The sequence below is a fragment of the Barbus barbus genome (assembly GCF_936440315.1).
Source record: "Barbus barbus genome assembly, chromosome: 49".
Taxonomy (NCBI): Eukaryota; Metazoa; Chordata; class Actinopteri; order Cypriniformes; family Cyprinidae; genus Barbus; species Barbus barbus.
Window position 1 is genome coordinate 11,168,767 of NC_136727.1, and position 19,217 is coordinate 11,187,983.

At 38.1% G+C, this 19,217-nt stretch overlaps 1 protein-coding gene across 1 annotated transcript; it reads right to left on the minus strand.

The window, feature by feature from the left end:
- Window positions 1-2,279: 2,279 nt before the first annotated feature.
- On the minus strand, window positions 2,280-19,217 carry LOC306867199 (uncharacterized protein). Its single transcript, XM_079412792.1, has 9 exons — window positions 19,167-19,217; window positions 18,355-18,406; window positions 15,504-15,553; window positions 13,030-13,137; window positions 10,627-12,382; window positions 8,361-8,459; window positions 6,084-6,143; window positions 4,992-5,054; window positions 2,280-4,005 (listed from the first exon to the last, which is right to left on the minus strand). Exons 1-9 carry the CDS (start codon window positions 19,212-19,214, stop codon window positions 3,791-3,793), a joined length of 2,451 nt encoding a protein of 816 aa, XP_079268918.1. The 5' UTR covers window positions 19,215-19,217; the 3' UTR covers window positions 2,280-3,790.

A 19,217-nucleotide genomic window follows, 5' to 3' on the forward strand; every position in this document is an offset into this window, starting at 1 on the left:
GACAATGAGACCACAAAGATTAAAACAATAGCAGTGACTCATCATTGTGCCACATATACCACAAACTGAAGAAAAAGGGCTAACAAGCAGCTCAGGGTCTCCACCCATCCTTATATTTATACAGTGTTTTGTCAGTGAGAGCTGACTGATTGTCTTCATCATGACCATCATCTCTCTGCACCTGCTGGCCTCTCTGCTGCCACACCTGACCTTTACTGGTGAGACTGACTCACTAAACTGCATATTAATTAATCATTAAAAGATGTATTAATCACAACTAAAATGTAAGCAGGGTTTCTGCATTTTTGCTGATTCCTTATTAAGGTGTTTCTTGTGCGGTGAATAAGTCGACTAATGGTCTCTCTCTCAGCTCATGTGAATGTGGGTATAGTGAACGGCGAGGAAGCAACACCCCACTCCAGACCTTACATGGTGTAAAAATGAGCTCTTATTTCATTATCTTAATTTTAGGGAAATCGAATCGTATGGATTCAATATCGACTTGATTAATTAAATTAATCAAAAACGTCTAATTTATACTTTATCAACGATACCTCATTAACGACTCGTCCAGCAAGCATTAAAACCAGTATATCTTAACAATTCTATTCATTTAGTGGCCACAATAATAATACAGAATTGTTTGAATTTCTGAGCACAGGTAGCAGGCACTAAGCAACAGAGTGTCCGTTAAAGAAGCATCTTTGACGAAGTTTGACGAAGTGACTGTTTCTCAATTCCAAGAACGCAAAGAACGGACTTGCGTTCTCTTGGAAGAACGAACTCGGAAGGACGCGAGGACACAGAATGCATCCTTATGAGAATTGAGATGTACTGTGTTCTTGCTTAACTGACCACATAGTCTCAGCATAAGCAGCGTCCAATGAACAATACATATAACATAACCTTACAAAATGTCATAACTTATTAAAACATTTCATACTATTATAGATATTATTTTCATATAATTGTATTGTGTTTTATTTTACAGCATTATGTGTTTAACTGTTAAGATTCATTTTAATATGCCAATAATAATGCAGACTTTCTCCGGGTCTTATAACTTTAATAAAATTAAGCAAAGCAAAACTATATGTGGCGGAGGGGAATCTGTCACCGCCTTGTGGGGGATACTTTGCACTTAATCGAATGAAGACTGAGTGAGAAACAGGATCTTAGTGCCCCCCACCCAATGCTTTTAGTCTTGGTCATGCTCAGTGTCACTTGTTGTGCCTATTGTGTTACAATATGTGAATACTCAAGATGTGGTGAGGTGGGATTCAGGATTCATTTAGTACACGGCCGCCACCTGAAGTGCGTTTGTGTGCAGAAACTCAGGAATAAATGTAACTGTCTGCAAAAACCACACTCCCCAGATCTAACAGGACAGGTAAGACGCCCCCACTCCTTAGTATAAGTGACTCAAAGCAACAAACACTTTCAACGTAACTAATAACATGTTTATGTAAACTGAATGAATGTAAATTGGTTTTGTTGTTTTCTGTTACAAAAGGAGAATCAATTACAAGTTCAATCAACTCTGAATGAAATGTGGGGGGGGGGGGTACAAAATCAACAAATCTGTGTCTTTTTCAGTTCAGTCTCAACCAACAAAAGGCAATCAGTGTCTCGTTTTTAACCACACAGTTCCACAGTAAATTTATGTTGAAATTTCAAAGTAGGTTCACTTCAAAGTTCACTTCAGTTCTGTTCAAAAAGTTCAAAGTCCAATTGAAAAAAGAAATCCAGGAAAGAGGAGGAAAAAAGTTAGACTCGGTCCATTCTCGTGCTCTGGTATCAAAATGTTCACAAATGCACACAGAAGAAAGTCTATGATGAACCCCTTTCGAGGAAAGTTCACTACTCACAGTTCCATGAACGATAGTTATATTATTCAACAGTTCAGTTCTGATTACTCCACGTAATAGGAAACAACGGTCTCCTCATTAGACGCGCCTTCAGAGAGAAATGCATGGATTACGATTTTGATTATAATGAAAGAGTATTTGTTTTCGATTTGTTTTATTTCGTTAAGTAGTAATTTAAAGTAAAGCTTTCTATAGCCTAGATATGTTTATCATGTCTGGGAGGCATGTATTCGCTAGTTTTGGTTCATTTTTGTGAAGCGCTCCGGTTTAAGACGAGACGGCAGTATAAAAGCACATAATTTTTGTTGATATTGTGAGTGCACAAATAAAAGTAGACTTCACTTGTGTTACGCCCGGTCTAGGGGTAAAGGACGCAACATGAAATGAGAGAGTGGAAGCGGGGATTCTTTTGAGGGTTTTAATGAAACCAAACAAAAATACAATAGTCAAATAAATAAATAGGGAACTTTTCTTCGGGAGTTGACCTGGCCAAAATAACAAACAAAACTTTCTTACTTTAAGACCTCTTTCCTAAACCCTAACCAAAAGAAAGTAAAATAAAAGTACAATCTATTAACCTAACTTCCTAGCCAAAAACAGAGATCAAAAAGGGTTACAATAAACAATAATGGCATCAAACTCCTTACTTTCCCAAACCCTCAGATTTACAATGATATACAAACTATTTACAAGCTCAAGCAAACAGTGTTAAAAGGGAAATCCAAATCAGTGTCAGTAACGGTCAATAGGGTCAAAATACCAAACAGTCTCCTACTTACTATCTGTAGCTCTTTTCAGAGAACAAACAATGTTCACTCTTAACAGTCAAAATTTATCTAATCTCTCTCTCTCTCACACACACACACACACACACACACACACACACACACACACACACACACACACACACACACACACACACACACACACACACACATACTTGTTTTTGTTACTTTGTGGGGACTCATGACTAGAAGGTTACACATGGGGACCGTAATTTCTAAATACAATAAAGCAATAATTTTAAGTCAGAGGTGTCAGGAATAATTTTTGATCCCCAAAAAACATATTTATTATCAAAAAAACTTAAGTTTAAAAAGCTTCATTTTTGTCAGGTTTTTCTATTCTGGCGGGGACGTCACTATTGTGTCTTACCACAAACCACCATTGGGTGTCACTATTATAAATTATCTATAGATTATCTATTTTATAAGAATAATAAACCATTATAAGATTAACAACAAAGTTTAAGTTTAGACAATCATTAAAGAGTTGTTTAAAAGGGATAAATGTGTCTGTATTTATATATTTTATCTTGCCTTTCAGTAATTAACCATCAACTGTATTTCAATAGACCATTTCTGGGGATGTAAACAGTGGAAAAAAGCCTTACCTCACTTCCTGTTTAACACATCTAATTTTCTTCAGTTTTGAAAATCTGAAAAGGTCCAAATGATAACCAAGACAAGTCATGTTTTATGACAAGCAGGATATGTTCATGGAGCATTGACACCATGGGTATCATGGTCTTTGCTAAATAATAATGATCTGTGTATACTGGAATCCACTCTGAATTAAAACACCACATGCCTGGCATTCATAATGCTATATATTTCTATCAATATTAGGCTTGTAACAGCACACAAAACTCTGGAGAAGATGAACAGATCAAATGCATCACTCTTTTATTCAGTATTTAACACTACTTGCACAATATGCAACAGGCTGCGTAAGAATAAAATTGTGTCATTTCAGCTTGGTGATTGTTTACATTAACTGCATTTGTGAAACTAAAAACTCTCTAAAACACTTCACTTGAAAGTACTCTTAACGTACTGAAATTTGTTTTCTAAGTAACAAACACAAACTTGTTGCCTTCAACAGGAAAAAACATCCAGATAAAGGCCCTTTCCCCTTTTCTGTTACATTTTTTGCTTTAAAGAATCAATACGATTCTTAACATAAAATTTGACGCCCTCCCAACTTCTCCCTTGAAGTGCTGCTGGAGAGTGTTCAATACACTCCATACACTGAGCTTTACCAGGAACCTGTCCAGACCTGATGCTGTCCATCAGAGTCTTCTCCACAGCCTCAATCTCCTCTGGAGACCACTTTCTCCGGGGGTTCTGTGACAGTCCTGAATAAAACAAGAGTAATTAGTAATTGTGATTAGTTAAAAGTGACTCAAAACATCGACACATTTTTTGCTAAAATCATGGTTGAAAATCTGTCAATTCTGGCACGTTTACATGCATGTCACCAAGTAACAATGGGAAACAAAACTGCTGGTAATTCAGTCAATATCTAAGATAAGGACAAAAATGACTAAACATTTCCTTTATTCAGTTTTATTGGTCTTAATCTTAAATTACTGCATGGGAAATTGGTGACGGGAACTTTGTACTGGACAAGCCTTCCCTTTCTTTTCATGTTTAAGCCTTCAGTAGACACTGGTCTGAAATAGGTTTTTGCTAATTAAAAGCTGCACATATGCTTGAATCATATTGGCCCAGGGTGACCAACAGCAACACATCTAAAAATCTAATAAGAGCTTTTGTAAATGTTTTTATCCAATTCTGACATCTCTAGTTGCACTGCAGTCTACAGGAGTTTTGTTGATACTTTAATTAGACCCATTCACATTGCAATCATACAGTGTTTCCTTCTTGACAAATTATGATTTCCAGGATGCAGAAAACAGACAAAAATCACAGAATCCAGTCATATTTTGGATGGATACATCAAACGTAGGTCAGTACAATTAAATCAAAATGCGATATGGACTATTGTCTATGAATATTAAGCCGCAAAAATGCAGTGTTTTATTGGACAAAACTGTCTAAGAAGAAACCACTGAAATGAACACTTTGTCCATTTTGGATCTATCTGCCATGCTGCTGTAACAAATCTCCATCAATGCAGATCACTGAGAAATACACACTTTCTATATGGTCGTGTCAAACCTCTCCAAATTTCAGCTCCACATGAAAATCAAGGGAATTCTGTTGTCATCAAAATGTTTTTTTTATGCAGATTCCTATTGAAATGACTTGATTTTGACTGAACTTTCACAGAAAAATGGAAAGTGTGACCTATTTCATAAGACATTTGAAAATAGCTTACTCTTCGTTGTGTGTGGTTCCTCCAAGTCCTTGCCTTTCGGCTGCAGTTGTTTATCAGTCTTGCCTGTTATAAACAAATGAGCAAAACTGAAAAGACTTTCAATATATGCAATATTCAGTAATGGCATAGAATACTGACTAAATGGTTACCAGTAACTGTGTCACACATGTATTTAACAAAGATTAACAGGTGAAACAACAACAAAAACATCTTTTCACTTCTCTTCTCAGGATATACAAATATAATATAGCATGTATAGGATATAAAAATAATAAAAGCACTGTACGGAATTGAACTCTTTTTACAAGTACAACAATATCAGATGTAGGGCTGGATTTAATCGATTAATTCAAATTTATTTTATTTTTTAGAAATCAAGGATTCACAATTTTTGAATAAAAATATTACCAAACGTGTGACGCGCTCATATCGCAAGGCGCCATTCACATAGAATGCACTTGTGTTGATAAAGATGCGACGCGTGCAGAGGAATAGGAGAAACATGCAAGAATATGGAAGTGAATGTCTTTTAAGTTGAGCGCTGTTTAGAATGAGCAGCTGATGCGAGCGCAACAGTTAAACACATCCATGGTTACACAGAAAAAAACAACAATGGAAACCTGTAACTACTGTATGTCTCATATTTCATGTGACAGACTGAAAGATGCATTTATACATAATAATAATCTACTGGTGTTTTATCTTCAGTCATTTTGAATTTTAATTACCTTGACTTTTGAGATTTATTTTAAAGCATTTTCCTCCTATTATATCTGAACATAATAAGACAAGTTTGAACAAGATGTAGTTGTAGTTCATGCATCTTTTCTGTAAAAGATACTTTAACATTTACATCATGTTGACAACTTCATGTGGTGCACCTGGATTAGAGTTTGCTTTAAATAGAGGATTAATAAAGAAAACGATCATTTGAATCATGTTGTAGTTACATTTTTTAAGTTGACTAGTTAAAAATCGTAAAAAAAATCTAGAATTGGTCAAATGGTCTAAAAAAAAAATTGAGATATTAATTATTTTCTAAATTGCCCAGCTCTAATCAGAAGTTTTCTTAATGTTTTTAAATCACATTACCTTTGGGTGGTTCTTTATTTTTGTGTTGTCCAACTCCAGCAGAGGACTTCTTTGATTTATCTGGACACATAAAAGATTATTCAATAACAACTCCTAAATATCAGCAAGCACACTCAATGTTTTTCTTCCAGTAATATTTAGCCTTTTCTAGCTTTCCCATCGTTCCCTTTCAGACTGTTGTGAATTAAATTAGATTAGTAATAGTGAGAAAGTCTAATTGTTCTCCAATAATGCCAGCAGTAACAGTTTAAATACTCATTTATTGTCCTGTACACGTTCAGAATATGTTGCCCATAATGCGTTTCTAGACTGAGAGCATGCTGGACGGATGAATAATGAACGACGCGTGCGCACTGCACTTCTTGTATAGACATGTTTCTGAACGTTTAGAACGATGCTTTATATTTCCGGTCTCTGTTTCTACTCACATTTACATATTTTCCGAGCTGATATAATATAATGTGAAACCTATTCAAATGATTTTAAAATCACGTGGCGCCGTTTTTCATCACTTTACAGTGTCTTTGCAGTAAAGCACCTGTCATAGTTTAATGAGTGGGAAGATGACATGAAGCGACGCGAGGTTAGCTGCATTGAAAACACATCTGTAGTGAACAACAGTGGACAAAGGTTTGCAACATTTTGATTGGATCTTGGTGGACTAACATAAGCAAACTGTCCAACGCCATCAGATAAAGATGCCAGGACAACGGCCAGACACCTCTTAGAGGGCAAGAAGAAGTTCTTCCATCATGTTTGGACTTAATGTGTTCGTAACATTGCCAAAGGTATTCTGGTTGTGGTTTGGTAAGTGAATAATGCATTGGAAAAAGCTTTAGTGACATTTTTCTGAATGTGAGTTTGGACAATGCAAATACGGTTCACAGGAGGAAAGAAGGCCTCTGATGGAAACAGCCAATCACAGCCTGGAAATGGAGAAGCGCCAGATTGCAATCTCCTTCTCATCAGAAAGAGATAAAGGTACCTTCCCAAAAGACACTCCATGTTCTGAGTCTCCAGCCTGTTACAGGGAAGGCAGCAACAGAAACAAGCGATCTGAGTCTCCAGCCTGCGGGGTAGGAGATAGAAACAGAAACATCCATGTTCTGAGTCTGAGTCCCATAAGGGAAGAGACACTAACAGATACCAAGTCCTGAGTCTCCAGCTTTGAGGCAGCAACAGATACGACCACATTCTGAGCCTCCAGCCTGCGAGGAAAGAGATACTCTACGTTTAGACTTCAGAGTCTTCATCCAGCGAGACAACAGATGCAGCACGTCCTGAGTCTCCATCCTAGAGAGCCAAAACGGATCGACCAAATTCTGGGTCTCTAGCCCAGACGGGCAGAAGACACACAGACATCTGCAACAAGGTTAAGCTCCGGCGTGCAAACCTTCACTTCAAGGTACCTTTGCTTGTGTGTTCCAGGCTAAGGATCTTCTGCACCTACTCCACGGCCACACCTGCATGTTCCAGATTTTAGGACCCTTTGGTGCTCCAGGAGATCAGCATCCTCCAGCACTTCATGTTCAAGGCTGTCGAAACGGATTCCTGCTCCTTCTCCACTGCATTATTACCAGCACAAGCAGTGGATGAAATCCCCACCACCGGACTGCTCACTCAGCCACAGAGCACATAACTATCACCTATCCAAACCTCTTCCAGAGACCTTGGCAGTGTTGTGTATCAGTATAGGATTTTTCTCATTTACATTAAATAGCTGATATAGCTGATTGCAGTAGATGACAAATAATGTTCCACGTATTTGTTAGATGCATAATAAGGTTGTGAATGTACAGCTCCTGATCGGGGTGAGGGTCACAGGATTTTGTCCACAGAATGATAAGAGCAAACATTATTTTAACATTTTATTATTTAACACCCAGTATTTTAACTTAAGCGCTGCATACAGCTCCGGACATGACAGGTTTTCTGGAACGCAAAACAAGTGCTTTAAAGGAATTCCTTAGTTTATTACGTTACTGTGGCAGCCAACAACAGCACAGCTTAACCCTCCGCACATTTTTATATTTATATTGAAAAAGTTTCAATTCAGTCAATCTTTTTATCGTGTTTTAACGGATTTCTATGGAGACCGGAAAACGAGAGCATCCAAACGGAAGTTAGAATCCATCATGGCGCCGCTCACTGGTTACTCAGGATAAAGGTCTATAACACTGCACAAAACCACAATAAACAGCTCTTTTGTTTTTAATTCAAGTCGTCACTGGTCATTATTGCCTACTGAGCAAAGAAGGCACGACACACACTACATACCTGCTGAATCTGAAGGTGAAGGTGAAGGTGAAGCATCATTTTCGGTCGCTTCTTTCTCGTCCTCAGACTCTGATCCATCACTGTCCATCAGGACTCTCTCTAGAAAATACAGCAATCACATAGACAAAATAATCAGGTAGTAAACTAAACATTTTTTAAACCGCTACATTCAACAAATGTCTATAATCGACAGTGGTGTTCCTGCTGATCGTAACATGGTATTTGAGATTTTTCAATCAGCTTTATTTTTACATTGGCATCTGCCAAAATAAAACTATGGAGGAAAATGTGTAAATTAGGGCTGGGAATATTTAGGCACTTCACGATCCGAGCCGATTCTGGGTCATGATCTGATTCCAAAACAATTCTCGATCTACATTTTTTTCCAAATTAATTCTCCTACTGTGCAAATACATCTTTACAACTTTACATTTTAACCAAAATTGGAGTTTCTATGGTTTTTGTTTATAGTTGGAATCTCTGTGACAGTACTGCCATCTTAAAGGGATACTCCACCCAAAAATGAAAATTTTGGCATTAATCACTTACCCCCATGTCGTTCCAGATGTGTAAAAGCTTTGTTCGTCCTCGGAACACAATTTAAGATGTTTTAGAATAAATCCGGGAGGCTTGTAACTAGGGATGCTCCGATCAGGATTTTTGCAGATACGAGTACCGATTTCTTGTCATGGTGATCGGCCGATACCAATGCCGATTCTAATGCTTCAAGCTTTATATAACATATGTAATAAAATTATATAAATCATAAAAATTATTCCTTATACAGTGAACATTTTAATATTCCTTTAAAATGGTGTTTATGCATAACATTATGTATATCAGGGATACTAAATATAAGACAAAAATAAATGCAAACAAAATGTCTGATGCAACCCAAGGCAGAGATGGGCTCGGACTCGAGTCGCAGTTTTATAGCCTTCAGACTTGACTTGACCTGAAATGACTCCAGACTTTATTCGACTCGAGGAAAAGGACTTGTGAATATTTTAAAAGCAACTCGAGTCTTTTATCCTTAAATACTTCTATAAGTGCATCCATCCGGACTGCGAGCCGTAACAGCAGCACCATTTTAAGTGAGCGGCGCATCAAAACAGCGGAGCGGATCACATTACAAGTGCTCCAGGTCGTTTATGGTAAATATCTTTCAGTGCTATATCCTCTTATTTTTATCTAAAGCTAAACACGCTTTATTCAAGCCCTTTCAGCTCGGTGCGCTTTCTCTCTCCGGATGCGCGCCGGTGCCAAGTTCAAGAGCTGCCGTGGTTATTTTAACAACAACAGAAACACGGTGAGAGGCAAAATTATAGATTACTTTCACTAAAATACAGCAGAAAAAAACAATGCTGCAAATACAATCATTTTTCTATTTATCTATCTATAACTTATGACTCAAACCAGATGTAACAAGACGTTTCTGATCTACATTTAGCTATATATATATATATATATATATATATATATATATATAAATAATTGTTGTTAGATGGCTAGGTTGGAATTTAAACTTTGAAACTGTTATTCTCAAGATGAGAACGTTTTGATTATCCAATGTATTGACGTCATCAAATTGTGATCGGTACATGAGATCGGCCAAATGTATGAGTACCGATCGAGCCATAAAATGTGAATATCGGCCGATACCGATCTCCGGCCGATCGATCGGAGCATCCCTACTTGTAACTGTTCCATTGACTGCCTGATAAATTACACGGTCAAGGTCCAGAAAAGTATGAAATACATCATCAGAGTACTCGATCTGCCATCAGTGGTTCAATCACAATGTTATGAAGCAACGAGAATACTTTTTGTACAGAAAGAAAACAAAAATAACGTTGTTATTCAACATTTCGGCAGCGTAACATCACCTTAGCGCCATTTTGGAGAGCACCCGCTTGACGCACATAGCGTGCGCTGCTCTGTGTCAGCTGCAATGCAACGAGACGTCTTCTACACGTATTTACGCTTTGATTTGAACGCAAACAGCGTATCGTTCCATTGCAGCTTTTACAGCTCTGGAACGGCATGGGGTAAGTGATTAATGCCAAAATTTTCATTTTGGGGTGGAGTAACCCTTTAAAATTAGGGGTGCGAATTGGCACTGGTTTCACTATTTGTTTCGATTAAGATTATCATGTCAACGCTTCAATTCAATTCAAAATCACCATGCATCAGAATGCAACACATCCTCATTTTTTCTCCCACCACTAGTGTAAATGAGTTTACTTATTTATTCATGCCTGTTTACCTTGTGGATCAATCTGGATCTCATCTAGGTTCTTTCCTTTAAAGTCAGACAACTGTCCTCGTTCCATGGCCATAAGTATTTCGCTGATCTTCGCCAGCTGTAATGTTCCTTCGGGCAGGCGATAATACTGGCGATGGACCCTGATGTCGTGTCCTAGGAAGTCAGCGAGGTCGTCCATTTCATTGTCCTTTAAGTTGAGGACCTTGGACATGGTGGCCATGTGCTTCCTCAGTTTGGTGGAGGATAATGCAGTTGGGTGTTTTGCTCCACAGCTTTGAGCGATCTGACGAATAACATCCGATCCTCTGAAGTGACTGAGTGCTTGTGGTCTTCCAAACATGAACACATTCTCATCGAGCACATCACAGTTGCGGCGAGTCTTCACAAGCAACTCCATCGATGTCACCATATCTGGTGTGAGAAGAATGGGGACCTTTCGTCCACGTTTGCCTCTTATTTCAATTCTCTGGAAGTGCTTGCAAAGTGACTTCTCAAGGTCTGATAAAGCAAGCTCTACATCTGGATGAGTCGATGAGGTGTCTCTCAATATAAAAGCATTGAGGGGCATCTTGGACACCTCTCCTTCCCGTCTACGATTGAACATTATTGCCTGACAGAGTGTCACCTTTGCCAGTTCTGACCAGTTCTTGATGCTTGGTTGTTCTTCGAGTTTTGTCTGATACTTCTTACTCTGGCTGTCAAGATACTGGTGCATTTTTTTCACATCATCAGCAAAGGGAAGAAGTTGTGGAGAGTTCCATTTTGCTTCACTCAAATTTCGGAGGGCCTGGGACGACACACACTCACTCCATTTAGTGTCGCAGATTTGTTTGAAGGCCTGCACATTGCTAAGGGCATTCTTATCACCGGACATCATTGCCTCACATTCAATAACGTCAGCCATCTTCTTGAGGTTGTGCCCTAACTTCAGGGCTGCCACACTGTGAACCGCTTCAATGACATGAGGGAAATTAGCCGGGATGAAGAAATCTGACACCTCCTTCAATTTGCTGTTCTTTCCTCCTTGGAGGACCAGGCGCCCTGTCTCACGCATCTTTTGTCTGATATATTCATGTTTTGTGACATCATGGCCATGCTTATTAAACAGATGCTGTCCTAATTTTAATATGATTTGCTCTTTGCGGACCATATTTGTTATCTCATCCTCATGCATTTCATGCACCATTTTCCAAAATCGTGCATTCACACCATCTGGAACTGGTTCAGCATACGTGCAAAGCGACTGAACTCGAGTTTTTCCTGGCTTCATTCCTTTGACTTTCTGGCTTAGGTGGCATCTCTGCATGTGTCTCCACATTGATTTCCTTTTCAGGTACGCCGCACAGTTTATGCAGTGCAAGTAGTCACTTGGTTTTACTGGTGCAACAGATTGCTGTCGGGGGATTACAAATCCTTTTTCTGTAACTTCAGAATTATGAGGTGAAGAGGACCTGCTTTCAGGTTCAGATAAGGAGGATTCTCCGGTATTGTTTTTGTCCGATGAAGAGGATTCTTTGCTTCCACTCTTAGACAAAGAACAAGAACGTGTCAGACGCCTCCTTTTCAGTGGTCGAGATCTTGATTTTTTTGACATTATCTTTCCTTGACTTTTCTTGTTTCTTGCTTTCTTTTTTGCTGAACCACTCTCTTCCTCTGCTGAAGTGTTACTTTCAGATTCTTCCTCTGTCTCTGGTATATATTCTTCCTCACTCAGTTCTGAACTGGACAGATATTCTCCAAGCATTTTTCTGTTAAGCTGTGAATAAAAGCCACGAGTTAGAGGTCTTGATCAAAAATGCCATGGCCGACAACATATTAAAGGAACAAGCCACTATTTTTGAAAATAGGCTCATTCTCCAATTCCCCAAGAGTTAAACAGTTAGTAAACATTCAGCCGATCTCCGGGTCTGGCGGTAGCACTTTTAGCATAGCTTAGCATAGATCATTGAATCGGATTAGACCATTAGCATCGCACTCAAAAATGACCAAAGAGTTTTGATATTTTTCCTATTTAAGACTTGACTCTTCTGTAGTTACATCGTGTACTAAGACTGACGGAAAATGAAAAGTTATATTTTCTGTGCCGATATGGCTAGGAACTATCCTCTCATTCCAGCGTAATAATCAAGGGACTGTGCTGCCGTACCATGTGTGCAGCAGGAGCAGTGATATTACACAGAGCCTGTGGAAATAGCTTGCAAGACACGCTCCCTGTGCAAGCAGTTGGTCACATTGGATATGTTGACGGAAGTTATCCTATTATCATTACGCCTGCTGCACTCGTGGTACAGCAGCACAGTTCCTTGATTATTACACCGTTATTATAGATTATTATTGTTTCATATGTGCAGGAAAAAGGGACACTTTTCATATAAATATGTTAAGATGTTGAAATAAACTTACGACTACGCTGTCAGTTTTTAGGAGCTCAGGTACAGTGTCCGTGTCCTTGTCTGGAGTGGGGTCAAGGGTCACGGTACAATCACTACCGTCGGAGCACTGATGTCTTTCCTGAAAAATGATCCGAAAAATACACTCAAATGCACATTTTTAATGGCAATTCATTTTTAGCTCGGAAAGCTGTTTTAGCTGTGCTTCAGTTAGTACAATGTTAGCCAAAAATGATCTCCTTTCACCTTGTACAACACAGATTGCATCAACATTCTTGAAAACAGACGGTTACCAGAACTCCCCAACATTTCTTTAATCAGAACAAGTAAAAGAGTAAAAATCACCAGGCTTTATTAAAGCTTTATTTTGGGCGTCCCGTGGCTCACCGTCTAGGGTACCTACTATGTCTGAATCTAACACAGACCCTCTAATGCAAGCTAACATGTTAACAATTTGTGGACCAACCGCTGACTAGAGAGACCTGCTAACTGAAAACGATAAGTTTGATGTTATGATAACTCAAAATTAACTTTTTAACAAACATAAGACTGACCTAGCAAATGAAGCCATACAAAAGACTTAATACAACTAACCTTTGTTTTCATGCTCTGATATAAATATAAAGTCATTTACAGTTTTTGTGTACGCCTTCATGTATCGTTCTTCACAAGCATTGTGATGCGCTCTAAGTTTCTGGAGGCGACTCAAGTGATGCTTCTGAAACTACAAGACAAAAAAACTACGTTTTAAAGTTTTTTTGGAAGCTTTTCTTTTGCTATTTATGCTACCTTCAGAACTGAACCTTTAAATAAGGACTTATTGTTGACAGCAGACACAGAGGTGAGCCACAGGAGATTCCCTATATTACACTAAACAACTCGTTAAGAGTCAAATTAGAAATGGATACAGTATCCTGCAACACAACTGTGTTTGACTGTAGGGTTCAGGTGCTTGCCTGACACAAACGTCTGCATGCTTGCTGGTGCAGATGGGCTTTTGCAATGGCTTGTAGGGCTGTGCGATTTGGGGAAAATATCTAATTGCAAATTGTTTTTTTTGACAGATATTGCGATTGCAATTTGATTTGTGATTTTAAATTTGCTAAAAATCTTCTGCTCCTCTCTAAAAAGATTCTAAAGTCAAGCCTCAGCTCAATGTTGCCAATAATGTGCAGCACAGTATGAGTATCGTTACCCTGCTGAAAAACAAAACTATAGAAACCATCACAGATATTCTTATAGTTTCCCTAAAAAACATTACAAAATTCCTTTTTGTTTTGGGCATTATTCCAATGGGAATTACTGTTGTTCTATTGGTTGCCATCTGCTAGATTACATCCCATCAATAGAATGCATCAAATACCAGCAGACACCATTATAGTTTACATTAAAACCAGTACAATTCCCATCATAACCCTTAAATCCATTACATTTTCTATTGTGTTTTGGGAGGGGGTCTACTGGCTTGTTTTTCTGCAGGGAAGATTATAATGGCATTACTACTTTTACAGAATTACTGAATTTCACAGGAAAAATTTGTTTATTTTTTACAAAAGAACTGTATCTGTAGTCAGTTATTAAAGTATTACATGGGCTGATTTATTCATTTTTAAGTATTTGAGATTTTAAGAACAAGTGGGAAATGTGCTGAATGTTTTATTTCATCCAAGTGAAATTAGCAAGCAGTTAGACTTAATTTACATTTGTTTTAAACGCGGAGCCAGGCGCGAGTGGACACAGGTTGTGCGCATGCGTCAGGCCTCGTCCATATTACCAGATGCGCTTGTGAGAGACTTGCGGAGCAGAACCGGACGCGAGACCGCGAGTATAAAGAGCATTACGAGACAGGCTGCGTGTAAACGGCTCGTCCGTGAGACGTGTGAGACGCGTAGCGTGGGGCAGAGCGGAGCGAGTATGAGAAGCATTCAGAGACACGGCTGTGTGCGCGCTCTTCTGAATTAGCCAACATGCAGTATAAACTTACTTCAAATTAATCTGTTGGGGAGATAAAATGTGTAAGATAATGTTCATGTAGCCTACTAATAAAAACATCTAAAAATGTGTATCTTTTATTCTCCAGTACTGAAAGCAGAACCGATAAGGGAGCTCTTGATATGCGTTGTGACGCAGCTCTTGCAAATTACCTTTTTTGTTAGTTTTCTGTCATTTCGAGGCTGTAGTTACATACGTTTCTCTTTAGTTTTAATTTGCCTAACTTTCGATCTGACCCTTTTTAGATGGTGGATGTTTAATCAGTTGGCTAGAGCAGTGCTGATCGGGGAGAACGGAGGTCACTCTATTGGTCAGTAAGACTGTCACTCAAGGCTGGTGGTCATGCATATGCTCTGGAACGGAGGAATAGCACGTCCACATCGCAGGCTTTGCAATTAGCAAATTGCAACGTCTCAAATCGCGATTACGATTCTATTTCGATTAATCGCACAGCCCTAATGGCTTGGGAGAGTTTAGGTGTTGAATAATCCAGACCTGTGAATCAGTAATGATCTTCTTTTCAGGACCGTCTGCCACATCATCCGCTGTAATTCACAGAAGACAAAAGGTTGTTTAGGTTCACAAAGAACAATGCCAGGCTGTTCAAACGTTAGTAAAATATTAGAGAAGACACTAGAAGTTCATTTTCACCAACAATGAATGCATGTAAAAATAAAAATGTATTATTTCAGAAAGGTATTTTTCACAATAACATAATCATATGTCTAGTCCTTTTAAACTGATTAATGCTACCACACCAAATAGTATGTCATTTGAAAGCATTTCAAATATTTAACAAAAAAAGTACACATATTGAATTGGTTTTTGAAATTAAATTTTTTTTAACTAAAAGCAGCAGATATAATTAACTACTTGGTTTACTTTCTACAGATGATCTCTTCTCTTTTTAAATAAACCCGTAAAGAAAATTTATAATCATTATAACAAAAAAATGCAGGTTTCGATTCCAAATTAATGCAGGTTTCGATTCCAAATTAAAGGCATAGTTCACCCAAAAATGAAAATCAGCCTGTCTTTTACTCACCTTCGAAGGTGTAGGTGACTTTCTTCTTTCAGACGAATGCAGTCGGAGTTATATTAAACAATGTTTTTGATCTCCAAGCATTAGAATGAAGCATACGACTGTTATTCCAGAGGATGTTTCATCCATCATAAATCATGGGTCACACGTAGCGATCCCGTACATTGTTGTAATAACAATATCCATATTTAAGAACTTATGAACACTTTTCTCTCACTTCCTCTAACCATAGCCGTATGCCTCTAACAGTCGAACCGGAGACCGGAGTCCGCTGGAGCGACACGCTCTTGTGAACGCGTGTATGACCGTCACAGGAACTGACAGCAAGTGCTTCAAACTTCTTAAATATGGATATTGTTATTACAACAACTAGGGGTGGGCGATATGGCAAAAATATCATATCACGTTTTTAGAAATATCACGATTTCACAATTTTATCACGATTCTTTGTCATGTTGCTTTGACTATTTTGTCTGAGCAGCCTAAATAATTTCCTATTATAAAGACAAAGCCTTTTAAGGTAACAAAATATAAAAAGAATGGTGGATATTTAGGCCAAAGTGGGCGAAGATAAAAATATGTAATTATTTTATATTTGTTATTAAAAATAAGAACAAAGATACACATTACAAATACCCATAATATACAAATAAAACAGTGTTTCATTTTCAGGTACAATAGGTGGATTTAGCAGAGCATTCAAGAAATTGAATGAACAAATATAAAAATAAAACACTTTATAGATTGATTCCTACTAAAGCAACTGTATTATAATTTTTTCTCGTTGTGTTTTGTTGTTTTAACATTAAAGAATAAAAATGATGTCATCTGTCTATCGATTCTGTCATAGTGTATTATATTTATACCATCATTTACATTAAAATTACTTTTAAACCTGAGTGAGTTTGTTTCTTCTGCTGAACATAAATGCTATTTTGAAGAAGGTGGAAAACCAATCAGTTGCTGGTCCTCAGTGACTTCCACAGGATTGTTCTTTCTATCAAAGTCAATGTGGACCAGCAACTGTTTGGTTACCCTCATTCTTCAAAATATCATCTTTTGGGTTCAGCACAAGAAAGAAATTAATACAGGTTTGGGACAACATGTGAGTAAATGACAGAAATGTAATTTGAGGGTGAACTATCCCTTTAATGACAGTCGACAGCATGTTTAGTGTCCTGTCTCTTTAAGAGCTGCACGCATCTAATATACAGACACGCATCTGCTTCTCTCTCAGCTGTTTAATTTCATTTTAGAGATAACCAACTGAGTCTGTATGTAAACCTTGTGTGTTTGGACAGTATTAGCACAAGATAAGTTAGTTCAGTAATCAGGCGCTGTTTAACAGGCCCTAGTGCGAGCGCTTCGGGGGTACAGGAGGGTGTGCGCTCTCGTCAGATGAGAGTGAATGAAACGTTTAACCAGTAAAGGCTTTAAAACACGCAAATACTGTAGTTTTGTGATTGTGAATAAGTGCAGTGTCCTGTGAGAGTAACTCTACCGCTGACTGATGTGAATGTATGTGGTGTTGTACAGTATATCGATACGGCGGCGCCAGAACTGAGCTGATAGAATATGTGCTGGAGCACCATACTACCATATTTCTTCAAAAGCAGATCGTGGACACATTTTTATCATCCACGATCAAAGATCGTCATATCGCACACCCCTAACAACAATGTACGGGATCCCTACAGATCGCTTCATTCACCCCCCGGAGCCGTGTGACCCATGATTTATGATGGATGAAACATCCTCTGGAATAACAGTTGTATGCTTCATTCTAATGCTTGGAGATCAAAATCATTGTTTAATATAACTCCGACTGCATTCGTCTGAAAGAACAGTCACCTTTGTTTGGGGACACTTCATTTCTAGTGATTATCGTTGATTTGATTACACAGATCCTAATTAAACTAAACTGAGCTAGACAATGACGTCTCTGCATTCAATAATGCCTTTAACTGAAAATTGAGTGTTTAATCTCTATTCTCCTATAGAGACTGTTAAGTGCTTTGACACAATCTGTATTGTTAAAAGCCTTGAGACTTCCATTTAAACTGACCAGTAATTAATTACTAAATTCTTTACCTATAAACAGAAGATGTGAGATTGAAAGCGTATGTCACGCACATCCATGCACTCGATAGAGGAGAGTATGAGGGCTATGTTGGGTATTTATTTTATTTCAAGGTTGTGCTCTTATAAGCCTGGGTTACTCTGGCTCATAAAGCTACTTTTAATTCTAAGCTTGAAGAATAATTTTGAGTAATATTTGCCACACTATAAACTTGATGATCTCACCTGTGCATCCAGAGCTGTCCTCCACAGGTGACTGGATACCAGCTTCATCTTCCTGCAAGCACAAGTGTGACAGTCACTCAAACATCACGATCTAACATTACATTACACTCTACTTTAAGCTGCAATAGTGTAATTAGTCAATATATTAAAGTATTTCATATTGTGAATTAAGGCTAGATATTTTCAGAACAATTTGACAGAAAATGGCATTTTCCAGTCTAGAAAACTGCATTACAGAAGTAGAAAAAACTTGTTCTGTATTTATTGAACTTGTCTCTTGCATATTTTACACATAATGGTGGTGTTTTTAGTGGGCCAGTCATGAATCCAGCCTCAGACCCCCCACATGGCTCTGCACGTGCAGGCCTCTAATCAGACTCCAACACCAACTAAACATATCGCTTCAGACATTAGTTTACACATCAAGGTCAAAATATGTCCTTCAGAAATAGCATTAAGACAACATAGCATTAAGAAATAGCATTAAGACAACATTTTAAAGTAAATGACGTTTAAAAGTGGATTAAGGCTAAAACACACGTTAACCGTGCGATTCTAACTGTGGCCTTAAAACATGATCTTAAGACTTATAAGAATCTACAGCCCTAATTAATATATTATTGTTAACATTACTGTCATTTTGGTACATTAATCTATACTTTCTGCAAAGCTGCATTAAGTTTATGTTGATTGTGAAAAGCGCTAACGCACAGAAATAAACTGACGTCACTTTTTATGCTACGATATATGTCTAAACAATACGTAAGTTTCATGAACAGCACAATATTATATTGTAATCATGCATAACTTACTTTCCCGTCGTCCATCATGTGTCGTCGTCCTCGCGGTGTGTGGAGCATCTC